At 41.9% G+C, this 15,492-nt stretch overlaps 1 protein-coding gene across 5 annotated transcripts in view; it reads left to right on the forward strand.

The window, feature by feature from the left end:
• The window catches only part of BANK1 (B cell scaffold protein with ankyrin repeats 1), a 193,187-nt gene that overhangs the window by 161,484 nt on the left and 16,211 nt on the right, over positions 1-15,492 (forward strand). For 4 of the 5 annotated variants that reach the window (XR_013545800.1, XR_002301625.3, XM_020805437.3 and 1 more), the window contains exon 11: positions 9,276-9,344. The exons of the other annotated variant lie outside the window; for it this stretch is intronic. Coding sequence is in view for 2 of the 4 variants with exons in the window: in XM_020805437.3 (XP_020661096.3) it covers positions 9,276-9,344 (69 nt within the window). In the remaining 2 variants the exon portion in view is untranslated. The remainder of the gene's footprint in view (positions 1-9,275; positions 9,345-15,492) is intronic. 5 annotated transcript variants of the gene reach the window in all.

The raw sequence follows: 15,492 nt of genomic DNA on the forward strand, positions 1-15,492 counted from the left end.
AGGAAAGGGGGGAAAGCCATCTCAAAATTCATAGGAGAATGGAATAAACTGGAATTAAAATGTCTCCTAAATACCTTGTAAAGATGAGCAAAAAGCAGCTACATTACTCATTACACCAAGAAGTAAAGTTGTTCTCCCTTCAACAAAATTTAACATTGTCATGTGCTCATTGCCAAAACAAAGGTAACTTGTTGAAGTTTATGGGGTTCCTTGTAATTCATTACTTTCATGCTTCAGGTTCAGTCCTGGGCAGAATCTTGCTTACTTTTCACCAGGCTCTGAGGCTCACTATAAATGTAGATATGAATGAGGAAGCCGAATAGACTGTGTATTCAAAGACAGTCCACTGGAGTTGAGTGGGGAAGAGGTAGCGCAAGGGAGCCACATAGCTTCATGCTGAGACTAGTTATTCAGATTGTGGAATGAAGCTGAGAGGCTTTCTTTACCTATTGTCTGTACAACATGCTTTCTTTGCCTATTGTCTGTACAGCATTACCGTGTAAAGTGTAGATCTCTTTCTCTCTCTCTCTCTCTCTCACACACACACACACACACACACACACACACAGAGAGAGAGAGAGAAAGCACCAGCACCCTTTAGAGGGAGGTTTCCATTTAGAGAAAGAAGACATTGCAAAATAATTCTGCCTCTCCAATAAACGGCTATGATTCTCCTGCCTGCCCATCCCAAGCAGTTGTTGCACAATTTATGCCCGAGTAAATATTCTACAAGATAGGGATGCTTCCCCCAGGTGGAGATGCCCAATAGTGCCAAGTGGATCTGCATCCAGATGGCGTGTACTCTCTCTGTGTGCACCTTTCCCATTTCCTTGCGTTTTTAATATTCTTCCCCTGGTTATAACCATCCACTTCCATCTACACCGTGCCAGAATAACTGTTGAATAAATGCATGAGAGCACTTTGTTGCCTCACACATAGCAACAGAGGTTTGCATGCTCACTGCTGGCACAAGATCATCCACCCTAGAAGGTGAAGTTAGCACAGTTTAACCACTGACAGGTGCAGTTTTGTTCGTAGTGATCTGCCATGTAGCTCAGCTCTGACCTTTGAGGATTGCCTTGGGCCTGAGGGGGATAGTTCAGTCTCAGTGCTTCATGACTCACTGGCATCCCTGGCTAAGTCTGCCAATGAGGAGGCCTGCCAACTGTGGTTAGTGCTTCTGTATTTTTCTTTGATTCACCCACTCTCCACCAGAGAGTCTCCAGGAGACAGTGTGACTTGAGACTCAGTCCTCTTGCTTGGGACAGAACAGGCTTGTAAATTCAGAATTGACCTAACACAGAAAGCACTCTGGGGCAACAACACAAGCAGTGATTGGTTGTGGGGCACCAGCTGGAATCTCAGCCATGTTTCACCAGGCAGAGAAGCAAATCTTAGAGTAAGCAGTGCAGTAGAAATTGAAAGTTTGATTTTCTATGTGTTTGTGGGGGGTTTGTTTGTCTGTACATAGTTGCTTTAATGCCTGAGCATATATCTCCACCGTATTCCCAGTAATTACCAAGGTTCAGAGGCTCAATATGAAGAGTTTGCATGTGTGGTACACATCCAATATTGCTTTAGGAAGTAGTGCAGGAAATCCACATTGTCGCACATGTATATCTTTGTGTTTGCTACACAATGCACCATACTGTGACATCCCAAAGGCCTGTCCCATGAGTTCATGTTTTGGCCCTGAACTCTCAGGGAGAGGGAAGCTGCTGATCTGACAACCTTGCAAACAAAAAAAACAGAAAATAGGAAATAAAATTCAGATACAGAGAAAAAGAGCATCCGTTTCAAGTAGCAGGAGTGCGGGCTCACCACGCATCAGCCAAAGTCCAAGGGAATTGCTATGCTTCCCTGGCTCTCCTGGTGCAAAGACTAAGCTCAGGGTGAGCATGCTAGACAGAACTTGAACTAGGAATTTTGGCATCCGGATCAATCTGGACTGTGTCTCACCCCTTCTTCCTTGGTGCATGGGCACAGGCCCAATGCCCAGGGAAAAGTGGAGGAGACTGTGGCACCCCAAAAAGAAAGTCTGTGCTACTGACCCCTCCCCTGCAAAAAAAAGGAAGGTGAGGCCAAGAGGTATTGTAGATTATTTCCTAACATCTAAGGAAGGTGCTTCATAGGAAAACTTGAGGAAATTACTCCCGGATAATTTAGCATAGCATTGCAGCCTTACCATCAAACTGGGTGAGCTGCATATATGCATTTCCTAAAATCTACTGGTAATTTTATTCACAGTCACAGCCAAAGGAAGGGAGCTAATCCTTTCTCTGTTCCTCTTCATTGTTCCAGTTTCCCAGTGCAAATCATTCCACAGTATTACCCCAGAGCTCTTTTTCATCTAATGGGAAAAGCTTGGCATGTGTGTGCTCACCCTACATGTTTTGCCTTCTGCAGCTTATGGTAGCCCTGTAATGTGACTTTCATTGCAGAATCAATACATGAGGAAGCTACCAGCATATTCCCACAGCTGCTTTTCTAAAAAAAATAAAAGGGAAAAAGAGATCACATGCTCAGAGCATCACACTGAATTTGGAATGCACTCTAGAGATTTTCTGACTGTCATTTTTAATAAGGACAAGCAAAGTAATAAGTAAGACATTTATACAGGACCAGACAAAAGCTGGAACAGAATGGAATGGGATGGAATGGGAAAATCTTAATAACAATTTATTCCAAAAAGAGTGGGATGCAATAGATAAACATCAGAACAATATTTTAGACCTCAAATTCCCAAAATGTTACTCATTCATTAACCCTTTATTGCCCCCCCCCAAATCCTGCCATAATGGAACACCAGAATGGCAACTTCCAAGTAAGATAATCAAACCAAATTCATGACACATGTGTGACTAGATGAAACAGATGCAGCAAGCCACAAATCATCAGTCCAGTACTTATTACTGGCATAAAACTGACGTTGTGAAAACATGCTCAGAGTGGTGACTTCCAAGTGGAGCAACCCAATAAAATTCCCCTGCCCCATTGAACAAATGCAAACAGCCAAAACACCCCACAGGAACAACATTCTACTGCCTGTGCTGGACAGAAAATCAATATTGCCAAAAACGTAGCAGAACGGTGACTTCTGTAGTGCAGCCCAACAAAATGCAGTCATCCTATCCAGCTGGAGGAGATCAATGCAACCAGACCCAAAATGCCCTGGTAACAACATTTCAGTACTCATTCTAGGCAAACAATTGATATTGTGGGGGAAAGCCCAGAATGGTAACTTCTGAATAGGGCAGCACAACAAAATTCACCCATCCCATCCAACTGAAGGAGACTGATGCCGCCAGACACAAAACACCCCTGAGAATAACATTCTAATATCTGATCCAGGCAGAAAATTGAAATTGCAAAAACTAATGCAAAATGGTGACTTCTGAGTAGAACAACCCAACGGTATTAACTCATTCCAATTCGACTAGAGAGGATTGATGCAACCAGTTCCAAAATGGCTCTGAGAATAACATTCAAGTAGCCGTTCCAGGCAAAATATTTGGTTTGATTATCCTTCTCAGAAGCTGTTGTTCTGGAATGCTGCATCCCATTCTGGAAGGTTTGGGGGACAATCATAGGTTAATGAATGAGCAATTTGGGGGGGGGGGAGATTGAGGTCGAAAATATTGTTCTAATGTTTGTCCATCTCATTCTATTTGGCATTGTTTTTTAAACTCAAGTCCCCATTCTGCCCCATTCCTGCTTTTACTTTTCTCCCACTTATGCAAAAGTAAAAGGACAAAAGGTTGAGTGAGGTGGTAAATTAAAGGATGAGAGGAGACATGGAAGTGAGTTACCTTATGCCAGAGTGGCTTCCTATCAGAGGAGACTGGGCTGTTGATATTGGCATTGACAGTGTTATAATAAGGAGCCAGAGTTGGGTTGAAACATTTTGTCGCCTGTGGTAAAACACCACTCACTGCAGCCAAGGTGTGTGCTGGTCAAAGCCAGCCAAGTTACAGGAAAATCTCAGAAAAATTTCACCAGCACCCTCATTCAATAATAAGCCAAATGAAACAAAAATGTTAATCATTAGCTGGCTTTTCACATCACCCTAAATATTACTTTCTCGCTGCCTAATGGTGGGGCTGCATTCCCAGGTTAGCCAGATTGCATAACCTTCCACCCACCACCCTAGGCTCTTGCTAGAACTGCAGTTTTATTTTGATGGCCTGATAACAGGCATATTTCTCATTGGGAAACAATTTCCTCTGGTGTTATTTCATTTGTGCTGAGTGTTTTCTTCACTTCAAGGCAACAAGTCTCATATAATGTCATCAATGAGATTTGAAGGCTTTTGTCATAACAGGTGGAGCTTCCAATGCAGCAAATCAGTCTCTTGCTGCTTCAGCAACCTACATTAAGAGAAGAGAAGAACGAATTAACTAAATTCACCCAAAGTTAATGCTTTTCAATGCAAGTTCAATTAACTTTACAGCTTTGATTTACTGTATTATTCAGAATCATCTCATAAATGTTCATTTTCAGGAAGGCATTAGTAAGGCACTTATTAATGATTTCTGCACACAATCACTAGATGATAATCAGTGTCTCACTGAGACAGAAAAACTAAATTGTGCTTTGGAATCACAGGATTTGTAGTGTGGTGCAATATTTAGAATTTGTGGCTACAGAATTCTAGCATATGTTGCAGAGTTTTGAATTTCTGGTAAAATTCTCTTTTTGCTAGACAATAGAAGTAGAGAGATCCACAGAACAGAATAGATACAAGTACCCCCAAAAGTCTGCCCCTTTCTCCAGTTCCCCAAAATCCTCTTGAAATTTCCAAAACTCACTCTGAGACGTTTGTAGGAGAAAGAATTAAAAATGCTTCTTTACTTGTAGTTGCTTGAAATTACAGACTTCTGTATACTGCTTTCTTTACTACACACTTACTAGCAACCAACCAACTAGATCAACATCAACAAACAACTGCCACCAACTAACAAGACAGAGGGATAGAACACTCAGCAGAGAGGCAGGGGTTGTCTTTGAATTCAAAAGTTGAAAAGAAGGATTGGTTAGTGCTGGATAGATTGACAATCATGCCAGCCCAGAAAAGTCCCTCTGAGTTATCCAAACTACAGACAACATGTGAGGTTGTAAATAAAACTCCACTGGCTGAATAGAGTCTTTCTTCACCAATATAAATCCTACCAAAGTCCATGCTACCCCACTCTCCCACAAAAAATTTCATTCTGACACACACAGTGCTCTACAGTTTTCTGTGCAGAAAAAAGCTCACTGTCCTATGCTGTCCTACACTTCTGTCTTGCACAGGTTAGAAAACTGTGTCTTGAGAAACTCCACTCAAATGGTTTCTGGTCAAGCAAAGTCCTTCCTATTTCTCCCAAATCTTGCCAAAGCTTCCCTGAATCATCACTCAATGGCATTCAATAGTAGGTGGACGAGACATGCTGTTGTTCTACTATTTCCTTCATGGAAAAAGGATACTCTTCTGCCTTGTACAAGCTCAAAAATAGGGTCTTTAAAAGGTCCATTGTAATTGCTTTTCTTGCAGGAAATCCCTCTGTAATTCTGTGCACTGTCCCAGTATTGCACAACAATTATGCCGTGAGGAACTGTTTCTGTGCAATCTGTCTTCAACAGAAAAATAGTGGGAGAGGGAGAGAACAAGACCAGATATCTCACTTTCACAGTGGTGTCAAGAATCTTGCTTATTTGCAATTGCAAGTAAATACACTGAGAATTTTTTAAAAAGTATTTTTATATCCCTAGGATATTGTTCCAAGTATATTGCTAAACTACTGAACTACTTTTGTTGTTTAAAAAAAGGCTACCAAATAAGAAGGCATAGTCTCACAACCAGAAAGGTGACTTTGAGAAACTTGCGTTAGTATAGTAAGTTGCACTAGAGTAAGCCCACTGAATCGGTAAGGACTGGGTGAGTCAACTAGTCCTTAAGTCCCATTGAATTAAATAGGCCTAACCTAGTTATTATTGATTATGCTAAAATAAGATTCAAATAGAGTAGACCCATTTGAATCAACAGAATTTACAAAGGAGTTGACTCACCACAACCTCACTGATTCACTAAGCCTACTCTAGTTACTACTTATTACTCTGAGCAACAGGATTTCAGTGTATGAATACGTAGGCTTTGTCTTACACATAATACACATGTTCTGGGTAGATGTTTATAATTCTAAGATCCTGTCCTATGAACAGACATGCCAGTGCAACATGTAACTTGTTGGATATATTCCTTGGATAGGAAAATGTATATGAATCAAGGCAGGGGAGGCTGCACTTCAACATTTTCAGATGTTGCTGTGTCTGGTTTGTTAACTCTGCGAAGAGGGGGCAGAACCTTGCTAATAAACCGTATGGATGATATGTTATGTTTCCTCTCTTTTTACTTCGATATATATTTTTGCAGGTTCCCATACTTGTAGACCCATAGTTGATATTCCTTGCTGTATGTTACAGTAAAGTACTGAACATATGAATTAGATTTCTCTTGCGGTTATGTGGAACGTACTGATAATCACACAAGTGTCCTCTCCCCAGCTCCTTGTCTTCACATGCTGGGTCCCACACTAGTTGTGAAGTCAGTCTCACGCAGGCCCTTGCATGAGAGACCTGCCGGAGAGAGAGGGAGAAAATGTTGCACTATTGCATATGCCCAGTTTTTCTCTGTAGGATTCTGACTATGGTCTTTAAAGTGTCCCTACGTAAAATAAATTTCCATTCTGTATTTTATCCATCCAAGTCCAAGTCATAAGTGGAGTTGGCTACTGGAAGATTGAGCTAAAGCCCAGTCACTGCCCAGCTTAGGACCAGCAAAAGCAAAGGCTTTTTCCTTGAGAGGACCAATAGGTACAGGAAGGTGATTTACCGTATAGTTTAGTTGGGTAAATATTTGCAGAAGGAAAAGAGAAGAAAGAGCAAGCAAGAAGAAAGCAGAAAAGATAGGTATCGCACTTCTTATACAGGAGCAGAAGGGAAACCAAAAACAGAGATCTGCTTAAGATATAATGTCATGAACAATTTTTAGACAAATGGCCTTTTCTTGAAGAAGAAGCTGAGGCAGGAGCTGAGGTATGTTTGGGTAGATATTTTGGTAAGGTATTTTTTTCCTAGGCTGACCTTTGTTCTCCCTGATTGCATAGTCTGAGAGGGCGGGGTTTCAGCTTTAAATGAGGGGGAGCAGAAGTGCGTGCCTAATGGCGCATGAAATTCTCTTTTGACCCTAATCTGGTAAACAGGAAAGCCAATTAACATTGCATACATCTCTAGGTAGGAAAGCTTTAAGGGTCAGATCGTACATCCGCACTGTTAGAGAGCAGGCCGGGTAGGTGGGGCTCGTCAGCCTTGGAAGGCAGTCCATATAGGAAAAGGAAAACTATGATTTCAAACCTCCACTGCCTTGTGGCTCTATCCACTGATGGAAAAGGCTTCAGGAGTTAACCTCGAGGCAAAATTCGGAGCCGGAGTCATAGAGGCAGTTCGTGTTGTTCTGTCAACTCCTGCGACGTCGCTGGAACCAGTTGTATTGGCTCTTGCCTTTCCATTGAACTACTTCAGCTATGTGGAGAGGGGGGATTTGCTGCCTGGGTAACAGCCTATCCTCCATATTATTTACCCAGGCTTTGTGCTCTGGAGAGGACACTTTCCAAATCCTCCATACAGAGCATATTACCATAGTCTCTCGAGACTGAAGGATGCCTAACCAATCTGTATGGAAAGAGTTTTTTCAGGAGAGGTATCAAAGTTATTGAAAGAACAGCTAGAAAGGAAAAATATGTCCCACTTTACCATGTCTGACCTACTTAGAAAACGTGATTCTGTGGTCTAGATATCCTTAGAAGGGAGTTTCTGAAATGTTTAGTAACTAAAATCAAGCAAAATATAGCATCAGTGTGGTGTAAGAAATTTATGGGGCAAACTCGACATATTTGAAAGATTGAGGCCAATGTACATGAACTTATTATGGGCAATTAAACTTATTTTTTTTCAATCAGGCATGTACATGCATTGCACAGTGCTTTCTCGGGATAGAATTAATACCACTAGTTGGGCTCACATACTGTGGTGCATTGTTGCACTTTGACCTTGTGATTTTCCTAGCTTGTTAACTGCTGTATATATTTCTTCATTATTTTTTCCTAAAATACAGAGGTGTCCATGAACCTGCTGTATCGCTATTTAGTATGTGCCTCCCTGATTCACTCAAAAAAGTGAATAATTTATTTTCTCTTACCTCATCCAGAGTGTGTTGCCAGCTGAATTCATTTTCAGCAACACACTGAATATAAAGTGGCCCTAGCGATTTGACTTTGAACAGCTGGAGAAGTAATTCCATTTTTGTGATTGCTTCAGCATTGCAAAAAGTCAGCAGAAATCCCCCGGCTTGTCAATTAAAGTAGTTCCTAATCAGGGATATTGTCCTGGACTCAATCAATTTCATTTTCTGGGGCTTTAGTAGAGGCCACAATCTGAACTCTCCCATCTTTTCTGACTAACACTGTGACCTTGCCATAACCTAACATCCATTGGGCAGTATAGAATTGCCTTCCACAGGCAGAATTTTATACACAGAGAAAAGGTTTCACCATTGGGTCAAACAAGACATTAAGGAAAATGTGTATTCCTTACAATTAACCCATTTCCCACCCACAGTGGGATTTCTTCTGCCAGAATGCTTCCACAATCAGATTTGCAAATTAAGCCCATGTTTACCTTCCAATAAACAATCACAAAACAAGGCACATTAAAGAGAAGAAAATCATGAGCTATGCTGATACCTTTCACCACTTGGGGGAGCAGCTCTTCTAAAAATGTGCTAAGCATATCATGCTAGGATTGATCCACTGTAGCAAAAGTCTTACACTAGCGGTGGACACGAGAGTGCACTGTCTATAAGCAGTTAGTAATGTCTCACTTGCTGCACTATCAGCACACAGTTTTTCAAGAAAGACAGTCATGTGTCAAGGAACACCGTTCCAGATCAAATAGGTTCAGCTGATCCACCTATCCTAGCTTCTCAGTCATACTACTCATTGAGTCTGAAAGCCAATCAACACTTGAGAAAGTGAAGGGAAAAGAGTGTCTTTGAGCATGATTTTAGACTTCAGGCAGAACAGACAGTTTTGGCATTCCAAAGTACCAGCAGTCCCCCAAATGAGAGATCTGCCTTTTTCAAGGGGTTTAGAAATGTTTACAATGGAATTTGGAAGGATAATTGCATTTCTGGTCAGGCTGTTGTTGTGACAGATTTCCTAATTTGCTTTTCACTGTAGTTTTTCAGCAACAAGTGAACCGAACTCATGCTGGTAACAAGAAGCCATCATGCGCTGTCAGAAAAACAGGTAAGGGACTTGATAAGCCTTCATTCTCATTACTTTAAGAGAGAGAGAAAAGGACTACAAAGACTAATGGCAATATGGACAGCAAGCCTGTCCTCTTCAGCTTGATATTCCCTAGAAAGCTCAATCAGAATGTGTCTCCATCAGAATGCAGATATACCCTCCCTTGTTATGTTGGACTGCCTCCGCAACCTGTTGACCTGCAGAGGGTGTTTGACTACAGCATCCATAATCCCCTGCCATTATGGCCATTGGAAGTTGTAGTTCAATGCATGTGGAGGGCACTCATTGAAGAACAGTCACTTAAGGGACGAATGTAGATGTTTCATTTGCTGCCGTCTTGTATTCGTTGTTATCTCCTACCCGTTTGCATTAAAAGAAAATGTGGCAGCTATATGCTGCACTGGGGCAGAAGCAGAGCCATTTCAGAGCATGTCATTTCTGTTCCAGCACAAAAAAACTTCCTCTATTCCTGCTTCTAATCCTGAATTTGAGGAAGCAAGCTATAAAATCAGTGGTATGGTAGAATCAGTGGTTCTTTGTTACTCAGATGTTTTTGAACTGCAACTCCCAGAAACACCAGCCAGCACAGTTGGTGGTGAAGGCTTCTGGGAGTTGCAGTCCAAAACTCCTGAGTAACCCAAGGTTAAGAACCAGTGTAGATGATGAAGATGAAGACAGCAGCAAAGCCTGTAGGGAAAGCTGAGGGCTATGGCTGATGTCATGGTCCCCTGCTACTCAGAAAGCACCTTTTGACCCTGTGAGCCCCTCTATTTTTGACCCTGTGAGCCCAGTTCTAGTAAAACACTGTACATGATCAGTAAGGTTTGCCACCTTTGGGGCTGCCAGCTGGCGTTTCAGGGAATTACTGCACTTCTCTAGATCTCCATGCAGGGAGACAAATCTCAGGGCAAGTAGCATGAAAACGTTTGATTTTCATGCGTGAGGTAGATTTCTAACTTGGATTCGACCAAGAGCCAGTTGTCTCCTCGGTGATCCCCTAGGGGTTGTGCAGACCTCCAAAAGTGGGGAAGAAGAAAGAAAATGAATTTGAAAAATGGTTGTACCTGGTCAGGGCTAAATACAGTATTGGCAAGCGGCCCCTGCTACCCATCGGAAAGGTAAATGGCTGTTCACAGAGATTGGCTTTCTTTCTTCCTGTTTTCTTTTCTTTTTCCTTGGGAAAATCATTTTTGCTTGGGGGGGGGGGGACAGTGCTCGTGCACTGTCAGCACCTGAAAAGCAAAGGGAAAGAAATGGTGAGAGAGTTCGTAGGTGTGAGCACTTCAGCCTATTCACAGCATGGCTGCAACACATCTCACAAACCATGTTGTCACTGAAGCCACACAAAAAGGGGGAAAATCTTGCCTTTTGCTTTATGAGGAGCTTTCCACCTGCCGTAGTATGATGATAAGGCCTGGGAAACTGCTATGCAGCTCAAGTGTATTGTAGGCAAAGCCGTGAAGGAAGAGATGTTCTCTATGTTAATGGAAATTATTCTCAATTGTGGGACTAAAAAGGGCCGTTGGGTCACCAGGATGTTTACAGAGCAACACTTCTGGAAGTGAAGGATTAGCCAACAGTTTTTAATTTTTCCTATATTTCAGGTACCATATTTTTCCGTATATAAAATGACACTTTTTCCTAAAATAATTGAAGGAAAAATTGAGGGTCGTTTTATACTCGGAAGTTCCCCTCCAGGTTTTGCAAAGAAAATGCAGGGGGGAAGCGATTTCCGCTTTCTTCTTACATTTTCATTGCAAAATGCAGCTCGCCCTCTCCAGGTTTTGCAAAGAAAATGCAGGGGAAAAGCGATTTCCGCTTTCTCCTTATATTTTCACTGCAAAATGCAGCTCCCCCTCTCCAGGTTTTGCAAAGAAAATGCAGGGGGGAAGCGATTCCTACTTCCCCCTATATTTTCATTGCAAATTGCTTTCCCCTTGCATTTTCTTTGCAAAACCTGGAAGCAGAAAGCAGCTTTTTGCAACAAAAATGTAGGGGGAAAACAGAAATCGCTTCCCCCCTTCATATTCTTTGCAAAACCTGGAGAGGCACAGCTGCTTTTTGCAATGAATATGTAGGAGGAAAGCAGGAGCTTGCCCCCCTCCTCTTTCTTGCAAATAAAGAAATTTTGATTTAGAAAAGTGGGGGGGCGTTTTATACATGGTGGCGTCTTATACACGGAAAACTATGGTACATCCACAACATTAAACAGTACAAAGTTCTGATACAAATAAAAGAAGGAAAGAAGCAATGCAGGATGTGTGCAACCTTGGTAGCCACTGGATTTCTTCTTCTTCTTTGTTCTGTGTTGTTGTTTAGTCGTTTAGTCGTGTCTAACTCTTCGTGACCCCATGGACGAGAGCACGCCAGGCCCTCCTGTCTTCCACAGCCTCCTGGAGTTGGGTCAAATTCATGCTGGTAGCTTCTATCATACTGTCCAACCATCTTGTCCTCTATCATCCCCTTCTCTTGCCTTCACACTTTCCTAATATCAGGGTCTTTTACAGGAAGTCTTCTCTTCTCATCAGATGGCCAAATTTTTTGAGCCTCAGCTTCAGGATCTGTCCTTCCAATGAGCACTCAGGGTTGATTTCCTTCAAAATGGATAGGTTTGTTCTCTTTGCAGTCCAGAGGACTCTTAAGAGCCTCCTCCAGCACCACAATTCAAAAGCATCAATTGTTCAGCAATCAGCTTTCTTTATGGTCCACCTCTCACTTCCGTACATCACTACAGGAAAAACCATAGTTTTGACTATTCGGACTTTTGTTGGCAAGGTGATGTTCCTGCTTTTTACTATGCTGTCTAGGTTTGTCATCGCTTTCCTCCCAGGAAGCAGGTGTCTTTTAATTTCGTGGCTGCTGTCTCCATCTGCAGTGATCATGGAGCCCAAGAAAGTAAAATTTGCCACTGCCTCCATATCTTCTCCTTATATTTGCCAGGAGGTGATGGGACCAGTGGCCATGCTCTTAGTTTTTTTTATGTTGAGCTTCAGACCGTTTTTTGCACTCTCCTCTTTCACCTTCATTATGAGGTTCTTTAATTCCTCCTCACTTTCTGCCATTAGAGTGGTATCATCTGCATATCGGAAGTTGTTGATATTTTTTCCGGCAATCTTAATTCCGCTTTGGGATTCCTCCAGTCCAGCCTTTTGCATGATGTATTTATTCTGCATATAAATTAAATAAGTCAAAGAACAATATACAGCCTTGTCATACTCCTTTCCCAATTTTGAACCCATCAGTTGTTCCATATCCAGTTCTAACTGTTGCTTCCTGCCCCACATATAGATTTCTCAGGAGATAGATAAGGTGGTCAGGCACTCCCATTTCTTTAACAACTTGCCATAGTTTGCTGTGGTCCACACAAAGGCTTTTGCGTAGTCAGTGAAGCAGAAGTAGATGTTTTTCTGGAACTCTCTGGCTTTCTCCATAATCCAGTGCATGTTAGCAATTTGATCTCTAGTTCCTCTGCCCCTTCGAAATCCAGCTTGTACTTCTGGGAGTTCTCGGTCCACATAGTGCTGAAGCCTACCTTGGAGGATTTTGAGCATAACCTTGCTAGTGTGTGAAATGAGTGCAATTGTATGGTAGTTGGAGCATTCTTTGGCACTGCCCTTCTTTGGGACTGGGATGTAGACTGATCTTTTCCAGTCCTCTGGCCATGGCTGAGTTTTCCAAACTCGCTGGCATATTGACTGTAGCACCTTAACAGTGTCATCTTTTAAGATTTTAAATAGTTCCATTGGAATGCCCTCACCTCCACTTGTTGTTAGCCATGCTTTCTAAGGCCCACTTGACTTTACTCTTCAGGATGTCTGGCTCAAGGTTAGCAACCACACTATCTGGGTTGTCCAGGACATCCAGATCTTTCTGGCATAATTCCTCTGTGTATTCTTGCCACCTCTTATTGATGTCTTCTGCTTCTGTGAGGTCCCTACCATTTTTGTCCTTTATCATGTTCATCTTTGCGCAAAATGTTCCTTTAATAGCTCGAATTTTCTTGAACAGATCTCTGGTTTTTCACTTTCTATTCTTTTCCTCTATATCTTTGTGTTGTTCATTTAAGAAGGCCCTCTTATCTCTCTTTGCTATTCTTTGGAAGTCTGCATTCCATTTTCTGTAACTTTCTCTCTCTCCGTTGCATTTTGTTTCCCTTCTCTTCTCTGCTATTTGTAAGGCCTCGTTGGACAGCCACTTTGCTTTCTTGCATTTCCTTTTCTTTGGGATGGTTTTTGTTGCTGCCTCCTGTACAATGTTACAAGTCTCTAATCAAAGTTCTCCAGGCACTCTGTCCACCAAATCTAGTTCCTTAAAACTGTTCTTCACTTCCACTCTATATTCATAAGGGATTTTGTTTAGATTATACCTGACTAGCCCAGTGGTGTTTCCTAGTTTCTTCAGTTTAAACTTGGGTTTTGTTCGTATAAGAAGCTGATGATCAGAGCCACAATCAGCTCCAGGTCTTGTTTTTGCTGACTGTATAGAGCTTCTCCATCTTTGGCTGCAGAGAATATAATCAATCTGATTTTGTTATTGCCCATCTAGTGATTTCCATGTGTAGAGTCACCTCTTGTGTTGTTGGAAAAGAGTGTTTGTGATGACCAGCTTGTTCTCTTGACAAAACTCTATTAGCCTTTGCCCTGCTTCGTTTTGAACTCCAAGGCCAAACTTATCTCTTGTTCCTTTTATCTCTTGACTCCCTACTTTAGCGTTCCAGTCCCCTATAATGACAAGAACGTCTTTCTTTGGTATCAGTTCTAGAAGGTGTTGTAAGTCTTCATAGAATTGGTCAATTTCAGCCTCTTCAGCATCGGTAGTTGGTGCATAAACATGGATTACTCTGATGTTGAAAGGTCTGCCTTGGATTTGTACTGAAATCATTGTATCATTTTTGAGACTGTATCCCAGTACAGCTTTTCCCACTCTTTTGTTGAATATGAGGGCTACTCCATTTCTTCTATGAGATTCTTGCCCACTATAGTAGATATGATAATCGTCTGTATTGAATTTGCCCATTCCCGTTCATTTTAGTTCACCAATGCCCAGGATGTCAATGTTTATTCTTGCCATCTCCTGTTTGACCACATCCAGCTTCCCAGGGTTCATAGATCTTACATTCCAGGCTCCTATGCAGTATTTTTCTTTGCAGCATCGTACTTTCCTTTCACTTCCAGGTGCGTCTACAGCTGAGCATCATTTCGGCTTGGCCCAACCACTTCATTAGTTCTGGAGCTACTTGTAATTGTCTTCCACTCTTCCTCAGTAGCATGTTGGACGCCTTCCAACCTGAGAGGCTTATCTTCCAGTGTCATATATTTTAGCCTTTTGTTTCTGTCCATGAAAGTTTTCTTGGCAAAGATACTGGAGTAGCTTGCCCATTCCTGCTCCAGGTGGATCACGTTTAGTCAGAACTCTCCACTATGACTTGTCCGTCTTGGGTGTCCCTGCACGGCATAGCCCATAGCTTCTCTGAATTACTCAAGCCCCTTCGCCACGACAAGGCAGCAACCCATGAAGGGGAAAAATGGATGTACTTATATGTATTTTATCATCATCATCACAACCTTATAACTGCAGAGCTGGAAGGGAACCTATGGATCATTGAGTCTAGGCCCTCTAGGAGGCACAGTGGGGAATTGAACTCCCAACCTTGGGCTCCACGGTCAGATACTTGAAGCACAGTGTTGTCCAGCAGTTCTTAATTGTTGGGGGAGAAAATCTAGTGGACTATTTGTTCCATTTCTATGAGCACTGAGTTTACTGTAACCTTCAAGCAATATTACATTTCCCTAGGAAATGATTAAATACCTGGTTTAACACTGCTGTGCAACAATGTCCAAAGTGATTGCTGTACAAATTCAAATAATTTCTAAACATCCATCACCAGCTGAAATCAATGTACGTTTAATATGCTGGCCAGATTCTCCATTCTACTGTGCTATCTGTAGCCAGTGGGTGCTATAAAATATGAAAACGTAACCATTAGTTAAATCTGCTTTGCCCTAATGCAAGATTTTTTAAACAGCAGGAGCAAATCAGGATACATTGTTATTGAAGGTCCAGAGAAGACTGAGCAGTAATACAAGCGTGCAGGGTGACTAGGATGGAGGAAACATAATTTCCTTCTACAAAAAAATTAGGTGGCATT

Source organism: Pogona vitticeps, chromosome 5, assembly GCF_051106095.1.
Source record: "Pogona vitticeps strain Pit_001003342236 chromosome 5, PviZW2.1, whole genome shotgun sequence".
In the NCBI taxonomy this organism is placed as follows: Eukaryota; Metazoa; Chordata; class Lepidosauria; order Squamata; family Agamidae; genus Pogona; species Pogona vitticeps.